A 16,498-nucleotide genomic window follows, 5' to 3' on the forward strand; every position below is an offset into this window, starting at 1 on the left:
TCATCTTTCAGAGTCGGGTTAAGTTCTAGGTCCTGTGTGTTTTAAGATAATTACAAGAAGACTGAAACCACTTTTGAGGGATGGATGATGTCCTTCATCAGTGTTTGACTTCTTATATTGGAAAAATATGCAGGGTTAAAATGGTTGCACATAAAGTACATAACTCTTGTTCTAACACACAGGGAAATCAAAAATAAATGTGTTTTAAAAAGCATTAAATATCTGATGTGTTTTATCCAGGAAAATACGCACAAAACTTGTTTACTTTTCAATGTAGGTCTATAAAAGAAGCAATTTTTTTCTTCTCTTTTTAGACGGTCAGAAAGTATTGTTTTAACCGCTTTATGTCAGCATTAAAAAAGAATTACCATTAAACAACTTTCCACAGTAACTTTTATTTTCCTATGAAAAAGACGTTCATCAGACGTGAAGTGGTACCCTGGTACTGAAATGTTACACCAAAATGGCAACTTTTTTACTCTCATTTGAATCAATTGTTTCTGTATTGGTTAAGGTTGATAAGATTCGATTTGATAAAGAAATTAGAACAAATTGTCCAGAATGTACAAAGTTTAAAACCTCTATTTTCCTCACCATTACATGTTGAGGATTCACCTTTGAGTATTTTTCCATCACAAACTTTACATTCCTTTAGTGTAGTTATAATGTTTTTTTTAGACCAATTTTCTTCCATAACTGTTAAACTTTGTTGTTGGTTTTTTGGGGCCATTGTGACATGTTTACAAAAACTCTAGCAAGAAGTTATTTGTCAAATTACAAGTGTTAAGTAATTGTCTAGTACAAGTATAACATTCATTTCCTTTTTTTTGTTATAGATAAAGCTTTTATAAAACTTATCTTTCAAACTTGTACAAAGTATTTAAAATGAGTTTTTTACAACCTTTTCATTTCGCTTTGGAGGGCACGATACCACGCGAACTTGTTAACTTCTTTGAAATTTTGTTTTGTGTTGTCTTGATTGAAACGTGTTAGAGAAGAGATAATTTATGCTGAATATTAATATAAATCATTTTAAAAGTGGCACAGTATCTGCCCTTGCGATAACAGTTTTTCTCACTAGTTGTGTAAGCGAAGAATGCTTAGCAGAAATTCCCTGCTAAAATGTGAAATATGCTTGGCGCAAGTGCGGAGTTCCCTGTTTCTGTTACAGTAAACAGAGCCATGTGCAACAGATGTAAAATAATTAGATTCAAACTTTACAGAAAGTTTGTACCCAAACATTGATGCACCAATTTCAGCTTCAAATATGGCAAGTTAGCACTATTAAAGTCAATATATATTGCTCTATGATAAACAGTATTTGTTGTAACATCAACAAAATCATACTTTGTTGAGGTGCACGTGAGTGCATTGTTCTTAACTGGTCCCACACAGATTTTTACTCTGCCAATAGTTTTTTTCTTAAGCAGTTTCTTATCAAAGCAGTTTATTGCTGCTCAATGTTTCCACATGTAACAAATGCACAAAATCAAAACATGGTTTATTCTTCGAACACATTCTTGATTTATACTGTTCCATTTTTCTGGTATCCTGTAGTTGCATTTTTATAACCAAATAACATTCCTTGAGATTATTTTGTTTATGGTAAAATGACCAAGGCTGATATTTCTGTCAATATTTAAAGGCAGTGGACACTATCGGTAATTGTCAAAGACTAGCCTTCACAGTTGGTGTATCTCAACATAAACATAAAATAACAAACCTGTGAAAATTTGAGCTCAATCGGTCATCGAAGTTGTGAGATAATAATGAAAGAAAAAAACACCCTTGTCACACGAAATTGTGTGCGTTTAGATTTCGAGACCTCAAGTTCTAAACCTGAGGTCTCGAAATCAAATTCGTGGAAAATTGTTTCTTTCTCGAAAACTATGACACTTCAGAGGGAGCCGTTTCTCACAGTGTTTTATACCATCAACCTCTCCCCATTACTCGTCACCAAGAAAGGTTTTATGCCAATAATTATTTTGAGTAACTACCAATAGTGTCCACTGCCTTTAAGTTGTACAAATTTTGGACCATCAAAGTAATGCAATACTACTGATTATACTCACTTTACAAATAATTAGTAACAATCAGATATTACAAACATCTTAAAATGTCTTTCTCAAATAATTTGCAGCTTGATATTATGAACGAGTGTTTTTGATTCTTTTCAAATCCAACTCTTTAAAAAGATTATAAAGAGTATTGATTATGATTTTATTTTATTATTTTTTTGTTCCCTTAAAGTAACTGTGATTTGTGTACAGTATATTAGATGGCAATGGGTCATGTATGTTAAAATTCTCCATGTATATCTATATCAATGTACAGGGTGATTTTATGAATGAGAAATTGAGAATAAAGGAATGATAGGTTCTGATCAGCTAAGCTTATACAGGCGTATGATTTCCTCTTGATTCAGTTGCGATATCAGGATTTAAAATATATAAAAATTCCTGAGTTTTCAGATTTTATTGTAAAGAGAATGAAATAGTTCCCAGTGTGTGTTCAATCAAACCTGTGGTTTTGTATTTCTGGTTATGCACAGAGTATGTAAACCTCCTAAGTTGTAACATCCAGGAGGTCCCCAAGGTCTAGAATAAGGGGGGGATTTTCACAATGGTCAAATATCCCTGAAGCTGAAAAATGTTGCTTATTAATTTTTGTTTAAAGTGACTGGATACTATTGGCAATTGTCAAAGACCAGTCTTCTCACTTGATGTATCTCAACATATGCATAAAATCTTAGCTCAATTGGTTGTCAAAATTGCGAGATAATAATGAAAGAAAAAACACCCTTGTCATACGAAGTTGTGTGCATTTAGATGGTTGATTTCGAGACCTCAAATTCTAAATCTGAGGTCTCTAAATCAAATTCGTGGAAAATTACTTCTTTCTCGAAAACTATGTCACTTCAGAGGGAGCCGTTTCTCACAATGTTTTATACCATTAACCTCTCCCCATTACTCGTCACCAAGTAAGGTTTTATGCTAATAATAATTTTGAGTAACTACCAATAGTGTCCACTGCCTTTAAGCAGCTCTATGAATCTGGTCCATGTTGGGTGCAGGAATTACCATGAAATTGGGACCAGACGTACAGATATAAACAATTGACACATGAAAAATAGCACAATGGATTCACATGTTTTTTTATAAACTTTTAATGCTCGAGAGCAAGCAGTAGCTTTACTATTAAATCAAAACACAACTGAAAGTTGGTTAAGTTTTATGCCTACATAGAATATTTTTGAACTCAACATTTTTAACCAGCATTGATGCTGTTACAAGAGTTGTAAAACAGATAATAAACAACACATTAGTTTTAACTTGCGCAAAAACAAAACTCAACTTAAGCAATAGCAAAGGAAAAGAATAACAATTAGGAACAGTGATTTGAGCTGTGAATAAAGGTCCACTTTTGACTACAGTCTTTGTTTTATAGTTTTTAAGAATCACTGAAAACTCAAATACCCTTTTCATTCATGTTTTTCCTGATAATAAAAAGTACTACACTTCACTACTGTAGGGAAACTACCCTCGTTCTATCCCACACATGGTTCATGTTTATTCCTGCTAAATTAAAAAAGCAAAGTGTTTTTCAAAATCAAAATCTTCTTCAAATTCAAGACGAGGTAATTCTTTCAAAGAGAAGAAAATTTTACTTTTGAGGAAGGTGGAAAGATATTTCAAATCGCCAAAAAAGTAGTTTTTCCTTATCACCTTTTGAATAGAAGAAAGACTTTGCTAGGGTCGGATTATCAGGCCATTAACTATTTTGTGCATTTATACCAATGTCCTTTTGATTGGTAAGCAATTTGCAACAGCTAATTTTGTTTTAGCCTTTAAAATTGCACATTATTTTTTCCCCAAGAACAAACAAGTGCAGAATACACCATGTTAAATTCAGACTGCCTCCAAAACTACAACTGCAGCTGAAGAAGAGTACTCAGTAGCATTAGCCAATGATATCTCATGCCAAGTCGCATCAACTGAAATATTTCAAAATGGCCTTTGTTGGCGTAAATAAATACTAAAATGGCCATCACCCATTGCTGTATCAGATTAGGGTAACACGTGCTAATTTGTTCTTTATCTGTTTGTTCTTTATCTGTACTTGAAGCAGTGAACCACGGACTTGCTCCATATATTACTTAAGATTTTGTAAATTAAACAAAAATTAGCAGACCGGCTAGCTGTGTTTTAAACACCAGCACAATTTCATAGAGCTGCTTAAGGAGCAACAATTTTCCGCTTAGCATACATGAGCAGGATACCAGTCACAAGTCATAGATTTGGAATGGTAACTTGGCTGGTTTCCTGATTCCGGTGAAGCGGTTTCAACTTTCCGCCGTGTTCAGTTTTCCGAATGACCAAATACAGTAACATTACGTCATGCGACGCCTGCGCACAGCAAGCGAAAGTAGTCAAATGTTAGTGCTGTACTGAGTCCCGGAAAATTGAACACGGCGGAAGACTGAAACCGCCACACCGGTAAGCATAATTTTGTTGTGCTTAAGCAGCTCTATAAAATGAGACCCTGGTGAATTGAACTTAAAAACAAAAAAACAAAAATTAATATCTGACGATTGTGTCAATCATCATGGTCACGGGACAGATTGTAGCCTCAAAATGCCATCAGTCACCAACAAAATATAAATAACATAGCAGTGTTCGTCGAGGTGGTTGAAGAATGTCAACGGTTGATCCTATCATCTGCAGAAGTGCTGGATACCTGAATCGCCAACACGTTGCTTCTTGCGAGATTGCATGTCAGAAAAGAAGTCATCAATATCTTGTCTTTTGACCACCTGTTCATATACAACACGGTACAATTAATTTATTTATGTAAGAAGGTATCTATAAGGCACTTTTTAACATTGTATCGCAGTGCCTTACACTATTACTATCCCACTTCAATGGGCAAGGCACTTGACACCTTTGGTAATAGTCTCCAAAGATTGAACCAAATCGTATAAACCTTCTTCTTCTTTTTCCTTTCTAGTGCAGTCTTCATGATTGTAGATAGTTGTTGCACTGGCAGACACACCTTATCTTTGCGATTATTGTGTACTGGGGCCTTTTATGTGCGTTGATATTTATTATAACAACTCACAGGACCTACAGCTTTACGACCCATCCAAAGGAAGACGCAATGGTTCAGTGCTTTGCTAGATCGGGACTCCAAACCCACACTCTGCTGATCAGATACAGCTAAGCTTGAGTTTGGTGCTCAAACACTTCTCAAACATTATGGGGTCATTTTCCAAACCAAGGAGCCATATTAGTAGTTAGTACATACCTTGCCCTCAGAAGCAAAACTCTGGAGATAGTCATTCAGAGATGTCTTCAGATCATTGTATCCTGCATTCAATCAAACAAAAGCAGGGAATTGTCATCGAGAAATAGTCCATAGAACAGATGTAAGATTGATTCCCAAAATACCAAAGAGCCATGGCCGGGGTTAGCAAAGAACAGTTGATTATCCCCTTCCCTCTTACTCCCCCCCCCCCTTGTCACCTTCTGCACGGTATACCTTTCTTTTTCTGTGTGCTTTCTGACTCTAGTATGTCTGTGTTTGTTTACAAGGCCACTCATAGAGGTCATTCAGACACAGTACTAAAGTCGGTTTAACTCATGGTTCAACCCAATCGTGTTCAACTCTGTGTGTCTGAACGATTCTAAAGTAAGTCTGAATCGAGTTCAACCTACAAAAGATAAACTGTCCAGCGAGGGGGTTTATCTTCAGACCTCTTCGGGTTTATCTTTTAACACTGTGTGTGGACAGAATAAAAAACACCACATCCGGTTTAACTCACAACAGACAACCCATTGACCTCCGTATCATTACGTAAACACACGGTGACCAATGAGCAGGACAATCAACCAGATGTTAGAGTAACGGGGTCGTGTTTGCTTTGACCTCTTAAAACCAAAGATAAACCGCGTCGGGTTTAACTCAGTGCTGTCTGAACGCAAGGTGAACAGCTTCTTACAACCACCTCGAAATTTAAATGTGTTCGGGTCCAACTTAGTACGCTGTCTGAAAATACCCACAATGCGACTGCTATGCAATGTAACTGTCGTTAACCAGAGAAGTTAACGATTCAACCTGAGGAAGCGGTTGCAGAGGGATCAAATATCATGGAATAAACCACAAGGGGACCCGACTGGAAAAATGCCAAATGATTTTGGATTGAACAAAGACAAATCTAATTCTGACTTGCAACCCTGAACAAAGACATTGACAAAATAGGGAGATAATAAGAATCTAACATTAAGATGACTGACCGTGAAGTACTTCCACTTGTTGCACGCGATTCAATGTAGTCAGGGCATCCATGCCCCTCTGGTATTGAGATGAGCCAGCATGTTTTACTTTGCCTCGTTCCTCGTAGGCCGATACCGTATCAAATTCATCCAGTAAGAAGGATATCTGCTCCCTCTCATACAATTTCTGCAAGTAGAAAATTAATAAAAATAGTGTCAGTCAGTGACATTCATGGCGCTTCAGCATTATTACCCGTGGTCACTGGGCCATTTTTATTTCTTAAACCACCTCAGCTCCCTTTAGAGTATACAGCCTGTGCTGCCAAGTGTTTATCGCACTAAGCTAAATCAATCACAAGAACCATCTCTGCCCTTGCAGGTAACCATTTATACCCCTGGGTGAAGAGAAGCAATTATAACAAAGCATCTTGCTCAAGGACACACGTGTCATGACCGGAATTCAAATTCATACCCAATGACTTAATCACCAGGGCCCAATTTCATGGCTCTGCTTACCGTAAGCACAGAATCGGCGCTTACGGAAGCAGGGATTTCTATGCTTACGGCAAGGCTATTTCACGGGTTAGCGGTGAATTTTGGCGTCTGTGCGTGCGTACTCCACGTTACTAGGCATTCTACGCTTACAAGGCTAGCGCAGAAATTCGGCGCTTGCAAGTAAGCAGGGAATCGTGATCGTAAGCGCAGAATTCGGCGGTAAGCAGAGCCATGAATTTGAATTCAATGCTCTAAACCACTCGGCCATGAGCTTCCTAATTAAATTCAGTCATGTCTATTTCCAGATATTGAATGTAGTGTCATACATTGGTTAGTACTCCAACAATTAAATAACCTTAAAAGCTTACTTGGTTAAAAGCGCTGCAGCTGTTGATGGTATACACTACTTTTAGAAGGGATTCCCTTTGAAGTAATGGTTTTGAACATCTTTCACACATTTGAATCTGATAAACGATTTCTGAGGGTTGGTGTTTTCTTGTGGGTGCTGCTGCTAGAGATATGCTTGAGTGACATGCTTAATTTTTTTAGTCTAGTGAAAAGGCACGCAGCTCAAATTTTGTAAAATCCAGATTAGTTTTATCATGGTACAACATGCACTTATTAATAGGGCTAGTTGATGAAATACACATGTACCTGTACTAAGTCTGGGCGACAAGTGAAACTTATTACTCGACTAGTCAGGCCTCAAATAGTTGAAACTTTGACACTAGTAGTGAACAATTTATTCCCAAGATTCATTGTGGCATATTGATTGCCACAGGCGCAATATAGTAAGGGCAACCTGAAAGGATTGAAGGATTGTGTCACTGAGTGTGTTTTGTAAGTCAATCATGTTGTTGTAAATAGTGCCAAGCAACACAGTTGGTTCACTAAGCAGAAAGTTGTGACTAAAACAGTAGTCACAACTCGACTAAGCTACCACAAGTTACGACACTGGTCGCCCAAACTGTACCATGCTGTTTATCAATGACGCTGTCCATATTCTCTTACCTTGCACTCCAGACATGTACACAGTTTACTTCTCCAGCCGCTGGGCCAGAAAGTGGCATGTCCCTTCTTGACAATCTCTCGCCGTTTCAGCTCATTCAGCTTACAGCTATCCACAGATTTATCCTCTGCGTCGCTTCGCCCATTCAGCTGCGCTTTACTCTCTTCACCAGAGGTCCCGGCATGGGTTGTGGAGAGCTTCTCTTGGGGCGAGGTCTCTGAAGAAGTAGAGGCTTGAGTCTTGATTGTTTGTTCGGTAGTTGTTGGGAGAGCTTCAGCTACAGCCGAGGTTGATGAGTTGACGTTACTAGAGTTATCAGGCAGGATGTTGCTTTCTGAGCCGTTACTCGCTGTATTTATTGCTACAGGTTTGGCGTCACTACTCACAGGATTCTAAAAACAACAGAGAAATGATAATACAATGAGAGACCAAAATTGACAATAATGACAACAATGGGAAACTTCTCTATTGCTGCGAAATAGATTTTGTTGAATTCGGGAGACCCTTCCTGCTTATTAATTACTACCTGGGCGAAAGGTAGAAAATCAGCAGGGACTACTACTTTCGCTTAGTGGATCTAGGGGACTTCTTGTTATTAACCTCACTGCCGCAGTGTGAGTTCTTTATTTGGTCTAAACATTTCGACTAGCTTGCTCTAGTCATCATTAGAAGACTGCGTCAATACAAAAAAATGACATAAAGTAGCTCATTTATTTCTGATAATCATGCTTACTTTAAGGTTCCCATCAACAGATATATATTAACTTGCTTCTGTCTAGTTCCCAACCTACCGTAAGGTTCCACACAGCAGTATTACATATACTGACTTACTTTTTTCTGGTCCTCCTGGCTAATTTCTTGTTGTGGCTCAGTCTTTAAGTCTTCCTCCACTTCCACAACAGCCGATGAGTCCTCGGTCTCTAATTTCACTTCTAACAAACGAGGAAGGAGGGGAAAAAAAAGACAATGTGAGAAGATGCAAACAAAGAGAGTATGATAATGGTGTAAAGTTTTATTCCCAACATGGTAAACTGGCTGTTCTTTAAAGACTGTAAATTTTCTGACGGAGCAGACATACAAGAAAACCCAAACAGTATTTCTTTGGCCCATCACAATTTTATAACCTACAGCACCCCCAACCCCTCCCCCTAAAGAAAATACCCCAAAACACAACAACAACCCAACTCACTTTATGCCTTGCAAAGAAAATTGCTAAGCAGAGTTTTCTGCATAATACTAACAGCTTCACGAAACTGGGCCCTTATGGTACTATTTTAAAGGAACAGACAAATATTGGATTGAGAGGTTTGGCAGTGAGTTATATTCTACTGATTACCTTTACTGGTGATATTGTAGTACCATAGGAAATGGCAGGACCCCTCCATACATCGGCCACACACCATCTCCTGAAAGTCATTACTGTCTGGGACACTTACTCCACCAAGGTGCTATTAATAAAAAAATAAAAAACAATGTCAAGCTAACTGAGAATTGATACAGGCTGGGACACTTATTTCACCAAAGTGTTATTAAAACAGACAAAACAATAAATAATTCGCTCCGCAGTGAAGTTAAGAACGAGAAGTCCTCTAGATCCACTAAAGGAAGGTATCAGTGCAGGCCCATTTCCTAACACCCCCACCAAGAAGAAGTTAACAAGCAAGACAGTTCTTAAAAAAAAAATAGTCAAAGTTTAATGTCAAAATACAAATCACTATGGCAAAATGCATCTTAAAAACTATCTTAGTTCTTTATGATATCGAGCCCTCATCAAAATAATCTGGAATAGCCATTTTTTGAGTGAATATTCACTTGTGTTAGTGTTTAGGAGATGTGGCGTTTTAACGAGTTCAGTCCCACAATGCTGAGCAGAATAACAGTAGCCGCTTGTGAAGATGGTGCAAGCGAGTCTACAGCTCTGCTTTTGCTGTTTTTTTACACAAGGAAACTTTTACAGGCAACTTGGAGACAACCAACAACAGTGCATGCTACAGGACCATTTTGGGAACGGCATGAGTAAGCTATATAACAATGTCTTAGGGCCTTGACACACGAGGCAACTTTTGCAGGCAACTTGGAGACAACCAACAACAGTGCATGCCACAGGACCCTTTTGGGAACCGCATGAGTAAGCTATATAACAATGTCTTAGGGCCTTGACACACGAGGCAACTTTTACAGGCAACTTGGAGACAACCAACCACAGTGCATGCTACAGGACCATTTTGGGAACCGCATGAGTAAGCTATACAACAATGTCTTACGATCAACAAGCATAACATATTTCAGTGAACTGTGCATGCCTTTTCTTCTTGGAGATTGCCTGAAACTGATTGCCTCGTGTGCCGTGGCCCTTAAACTTACCCTTCCATGAAACCAATCTTCACACACAACACACTGGATCATCTCATCTTCAATCTAAATGAATTAATGTAAAAAAACATTGTTGTCTCTCAGCTGAGAATTTCAAAAACATATTAAATACCATTTGTGTTTCATTCAGGTATGATATTTAGTTCATGAAAAAAAAATAGGAACATTTCATTGAGTACAGGGGCTGATCTATGGTTAGCATCAGAAGACTTTCAGGCTATTTAGTCACATTTTTTCATATTTTTTCCAAGAGCCAAAAAATCAGAAATTATACTTAAGTAGGACTGTTTAGGAAAAGTCAATCCATCCATAGCAACAGTTTAAATCTTCAACTTGTACAGGGCTTATGTATGGCAGTCTCCCAATCAAGTGACTCTGGTACTGGCTATAGCTATTGGCTGACATAGCAAATAGACCTTTCTATTGCTACATTACAATTTTTCCTTAGTGTAGAATTGAGAAGGACTGGCGGCTGTAGGCCTAATAAATAACTTATCACTGGGTCATCACAGGAGCAGGCATGATACTTTGGCCCTTGGAAAAAAGTAAGAAAATGTTATCAAGCACAAAGGCTGACACACATACAGGTATGGTTAAATTTTGTTGACCTTATTCTGGCTTTTAATTAACAATTTTTCTGAGGGCTACAAAATAAGACTTTAGTAGAAAAAAACCACACGCCTGGTCAGGCTTTCCAATCTTATTCAAGTCCAAACAGTTAGGTGTGGAGTGACATAGGAGGAGAGGATACTAGAGGATTGAGGTCACCTCTAGGCAAGTAGGGCGTACAGACTAAAGCCCGGTTCACGCTTCCTGCGAATGCAAAATGAATTTTGACGTCACATGGCTGTTTTTCGCAGTGAATGTTTCACAGGGGTTGAGCACAAGAGAACTGATGTCATTGATTTGTTGCAAATTTGTGCTGTCAAAAATTCATATCGCATTCGCATGAACTGGGCTTAAGATGGACTTTGAGTCAATTATCTTACCTCATCCTCGGGGTCTGGGTAAGGTCTGCTGCATATGCAGTAAACACCGCGGAAGTTCTGGTTGTATTTGTTGTCCGGGTTGGTATCTGCTTTATTCTGTTATGAAAAAAACAAACAAAAAACAAACGTTGAACATGACTGAAATAAATGGTGATTAAATTCAACATGCCAAGGAACAATCAATTTAACTTTTTTTAAATCCTAACCAGATAAAATATTATTTTTACTGAGCACTATCCACAAAATGTTCTGAAATGCTACCATGCACAAGTTGCAGTTCAAAATCAAATATGCGTTTTTTTTTCACTGGACTCTTGAAAGCACTCAATGCAAATGTAACATCTATTAAAAATGTTACAGGCCCACTGCTAAAAATATCGCAATTTAACAGCCTTTAGCTCCTTTAGCTCCTTTAGCTACCGGGCAAGGTCAGTGGTTTAGTGGTAAGACATCTACTATGGGTTAGCATGTGTTCGAATCCCACCAAAGTTATCACTTGCCGATGGATTTCTTTTCACAGGGCTTGGAAAAGTACAGAGAATCTTTTTTTTCACCATGTAAAGTTATGTGTAAACCTGTGAACATCTACTTTTCAACCTGTGCAATACCAAAACGATGCATACTTACTGCAATGAGCTTACATGTCATTGATCCAAACTTGCTATTCCCACAGTCACATCTGAAGTTTCTGTTTATGAAAAGAACAAAATAAATCACAAATTTATAAAAATCACATTTTAATAAGGATCTAATAATTTGTTTTCCCAACTTGTTTTAATGTTAAAGGTTTAATGGACACTATTGGTAATTACTCAAAATAATATTAGCATAAAACCTTATCTGATAACAAGTTATGGGGAGAGGTTGAAAGTATAAAACACTGGGAGAAATGGATCCCTCTGAAGTAACGTATTTTCGAGAAAGAAGTAATTTTCAACGAATTTAATTTCGAGACCTCAGATTTAGAATTTGAGGTCTCGAAATCAAGCATCTGAAAGCACACAACTTCGTGTGACAAGGGTGTTTTTTCTTTCATTATTATCTCACAACTTTGACGACCGATGAGCTAAAAATTTCACAGGTTTGTTATTTTATGTCTATGTTTAGGTACGCCAAGTGAGAAGACAGGTCTTTGACAATTACCAATAGTGTCCACTGTCTTTAAAATAAAGAATTGAAACAGCCTGAATCCACTTTCCAAGGGGCAGGGTGAGAATGATGAGGAGTGTCCCACTAGTGTTGATTGGCGACGCTGTTTTTTGTATTACTGAAGTCACCGGTAAAAGGGACAACATCAACTGGTTCAGAGGGACTGGGCAAGTCTACAAATCTGGATCTAAACAGAGTGTGAAGCATTTATCTCTTCTCCAGTAATTTGTGTTTTGATATTGGCGACTATGTTTTAACAAAATGAATGTCGCCAAACAATACCATTATTTGTAATAGTCACTTGTAGAGGGCAAAACAAGGACTGGCTTGAGGGACTGGGCATGTCTACCAATCTACAATCCCGGCCATATCTCGTTGGGCCCCCCCTGCCCCCTTTCAATGTTGGTTCCAATTGCTGATTGTGTTCTGAGTTGTGTTCTGAGTTACGGCTCCAATTGCTGATTGTGTTCTGAGTTGTGTTCCAATTGCTGATTGTGTTCTGAGTTGTGTTCTGAGTTACAGTCAACATTGAGCGGGGGGCGGGGGGCGGGGGACAAATGTTTTGAATGTGAATGGGAAGTGCACAGGGAACCATTGTATACAACGTTAGGAAAGGGTGGCCCAAGCATTTTGGCCGGGATTGTAGATCCAAACAGATATTTGTGTGATAATATAAATGTCTTCCCAAGTAACTTGTGTTGCGATATCGGCGCCTTTAAAATGTTAACAAAATGAACGCTGCCTATCAAGACTAGCATCCTGTTCCATTGTTCTAAGCCAAGAGAATGACAACTAAGTCTCCTATTGCTCCAGAGTTAATGTTGAATGTTGACAAGTGACTTTTTCTGCTTCAAAGGCAGCTCTGTGAAAAGAAAAAAAAAAGATTAGGCTACCCATAAAGTGGGCCATATTCCTCAACTGATAGTGTTCCTCCGCAACTATGCAAAGCATTGTATTATTTATAACTAAACGCCTTTCATGCAAACAAACCCAAAGTTTCTTTTTGATTTTTACCTTTTTGTGTAAAGTTCATACATCTGATGTCCCTCGTGGCACTCGTAGCTACATGCAAGGCACACTCCTGCTGGCTGACCATCACCAGCTGGTGTGCATGTTGTGCAAGCATACAAAGCTTGCCTTTCTCTGTAACCCTGAAATCAATGACAAACAGAAGGGATTGCACTTCAGAACTTACTTCACTGTGGACATTCAGCACATGCCTGGTATTAAACAACTACAGTTCAGACACCCTAATTGAACAACTTATGTATGGTCAGGAGAGGAACCAATATTTTAACTAAATGTCTTAAAGGCAGTGGACACTATTGGTAATTACTCAACATAATTATCAGCATAAAACCTTACTTGGTTATGAGTAGTGGGGAGAGGTTGATAGTATAAAACATTACGAGAAACGGCTCCTTCTGAAGTAGCAGAGAAAGAAGTAATTTTCAACGAATTTAATTTTGAGACCTCGGATTTAGAATTTGAGGTCTCGAAATCAAGCATCTAAAAGCACACAACTTTGTGTGACAGGGGTGTTTTTTCTTTCATAGTTATCTTGCAACTCCGATGACCAATCAAGCTCAAATTTTCACACCAAGTGAGAAGACTGGTCTTTGACAGTTACCAATAGTGTCCACTGCCTTTAAACCTGGACTGGTTTGAGACCACTACATGTAGATTGAGACAACATCTACATGTATATCCAAATTTGCGGATGGCCGCGATCAGTGAATGCGGAGTGCTATGAATGGAGAACAAATGGAGAACACTTGGAATTAGCAATTCAAAATCAAATGAGATTCAAATATCAAAAAATTATATAATAAAAAGGGTGGCCATGAATGAATCATGATGATGGCTGCCTACATTTATTTTTTTAGAAAAATTGTTTTAATATCATATTGGCATGTCAGGCAAGCCCCAAGTTTAATAAATAATACGATTTCTTCCCACGCACCATCCGGGACTGGAACAATCTCCCAGTTGATCCTGCGGCGTACACGTCCCTTGATGCTTTCAAACTGGCGTTAAAGCCATTATACACTTTCGGTAAACAGTATTGTCCAAGTCCCACACTTCGTGTATCACAACTTATATTATAAAATAAGGATAACATTCCGTATTTACAAAAAAGGATATCTCATTGAGGTAAATTAGATACTATATTATTTCATATCGAATGAAAAAGTGGTGGCGCCATACGGAAACTTTTCCTAAAATAACAAACCTTTGAAAATTTAAGCTCAATTGGTCATCTGAGTCGGGAGAAAATGACAGGAAAACCCACTCTTGTTTCTGTGCGTTTCGCCGTGTCATGACATCTGTTTAAAATAAATCAGTAATTCTCGCTATCGAGAATTGATATTGTTATGTTTTCTCTTTACCGAAATTGTATAATGGCTTTAAAAAGCCATTGGACCCTTTCAGTAAACAGTGTTGTCCAAGGCCCACACTTTGTGTACCACAACTTCTATATCAAATAACAAACCTGTGAAAATTTAGGCTCAATCGGTCATCGGAGTCGGGAGAAAACAACGGAAAAATCCACCCTTGTTTCCGTGCGTCTCGCCGTGTCATGACATGTGTTTAAAATAAATCCGTAATTCTTGTTAACGAGAATTTATATTGTTTTGCTGTTTTCTCAAAAAGTAAAGCATTTCATGGAATAATATTTCAAGAGAAGTCTTTCACCATTGCCTTCTGTAAACCCTGTAAGCTATTTGTAAATCTGTGAACTTTTTTTTTTTTTTTCTGAACCGAAAGGGTCCAATGGCTTTAAGGGACCCCCAGCTGAAGTAACCTCATCTCCAGTTTTTTATTCGCACCTGTAATAATTCTATCTGCACCTGACACAAATTCCTGTTGCCTAAGTCAACACATGCGCTCACACGCAGTGCGTACATCTTCAACCATTTGAAGGCTACACTTTATAAGGAAGAAGAAGACTCTGAGCAAAAGCTAAACTTTTTAAGGGACTTTTCAATTCAATCAATTTCGTGATAAATTTGTGCACAAAACTGTAAAATAAAAGTGTTGTTAATACAAACCAAAGGGTAAGTGCAGCATCTATCGTCACTGTCTCCTAGTACAGCTGTAGCTTCTTCCTCTAGATCTTCACTTTCCTGCAACACTTCAACCATAGACAACACGGTGTCTTCATTTTCTTCAAGTTTGGGCTCTTCAGCTCCTCTCTCTGACTGCGATGCCATTTTGTTTTGTTTTCATTGACACTCTTTGAACACATGAGGGCGCTACACAGCGTGCGCCACACTAAACCACACTAAGGCCGTGTCCGAAACGACGACTTCGGCTACAGCTACGTCTAGATCAGCGCGTCTACCAGTGTTAAAGAATAGGCAGACGCGCGCGATCTAGCCGTAGCTGTAGCCGAAGTTAGGCCGTGTCCGAAACGGCGACTTCGGCTACAGCTACGGCTAGATCACGCGCGTCTGCCTAGTATTCTTCAACACTGGTAGACGCGCTGATCTAGACGTAGCTGTAGCCGAAGTCGTCGTTTCGGACACGGCCTAATAAACTCCAACATCAAACAATGCTAAATATTCAAAAAATAAATACTATAAAAAATACTTTAAAGTCTCTCAGATTTGTGAAAAATCAATTTAGAATTAATTTGACAACTAAACTTCAGATTTCTTTTAAATTCTTGCCATGTCAACCGTTTAAAATTATTTTTAGCTATTCACCCAGAAAGTGTCACCCCGAAAATGCAGCTTTTCCCACCGTGACCAATTACTGCCAGCACAGTTTCAGTAAAGCATATTTCTCCGTTTCCAAAGCAACAGGAACAAATTCTCCCCAAATATTGATGCAAAGAACCCGAGGCTGTGATAAAGTCGCATAATTACACAATCAATTTCATGACTTCCCAACAATTTATAAGTCAAAATAACTTTGGCGCATAAACATTTGCCTATAGTGCACCCAACAGAAAATGGACTTAATTCGCCTGTTGGCCGATTTTGCCTCCAATTTTGAGAAGACTTTAGAAAAGTATTTGTAAAGTGTTTGGATTGATCTAGATCTTGGTATTATGTCTGCCCAATAGCCTCGGATGTAGTTGACGTGGCTGATGACGTGCGCGGATTCTCCCAAAGCCTGCTTGTTTTGGACCAAGTGTCAAGAAACGGCGAACGCGACGTTTTAGTTTGAAAAACGAGGAAACTTGTAGAAAGTGTAGTCTAAAA

The 16,498-nt window shown here is 38.4% G+C and overlaps 1 protein-coding gene across 1 annotated transcript; it reads right to left on the bottom strand.

Annotated features, from left to right (window-relative positions):
• Positions 1 to 3,121: 3,121 nt before the first annotated feature.
• LOC117298851 (putative E3 ubiquitin-protein ligase UBR7) lies at positions 3,122 to 15,503 on the bottom strand. The gene is made up of 11 exons (XM_033782204.1): positions 15,341 to 15,503; positions 13,302 to 13,438; positions 11,766 to 11,826; positions 11,139 to 11,234; positions 10,141 to 10,194; positions 9,113 to 9,224; positions 8,608 to 8,708; positions 7,779 to 8,168; positions 6,294 to 6,459; positions 5,305 to 5,366; positions 3,122 to 4,813 (listed from the first exon to the last, which is right to left on the bottom strand). The coding sequence occupies exons 1-11, from the start codon at positions 15,500 to 15,502 to the stop codon at positions 4,715 to 4,717; spliced, it is 1,440 nt and encodes a 479-aa protein (XP_033638095.1). The 5' UTR covers position 15,503; the 3' UTR covers positions 3,122 to 4,714.
• Between the last annotated feature and the right edge of the window lie 995 nt (positions 15,504 to 16,498).

The sequence above is a fragment of the Asterias rubens genome, chromosome 1 (genome assembly GCF_902459465.1).
Source record: "Asterias rubens chromosome 1, eAstRub1.3, whole genome shotgun sequence".
Classification (NCBI taxonomy): domain Eukaryota; kingdom Metazoa; phylum Echinodermata; class Asteroidea; order Forcipulatida; family Asteriidae; genus Asterias; species Asterias rubens.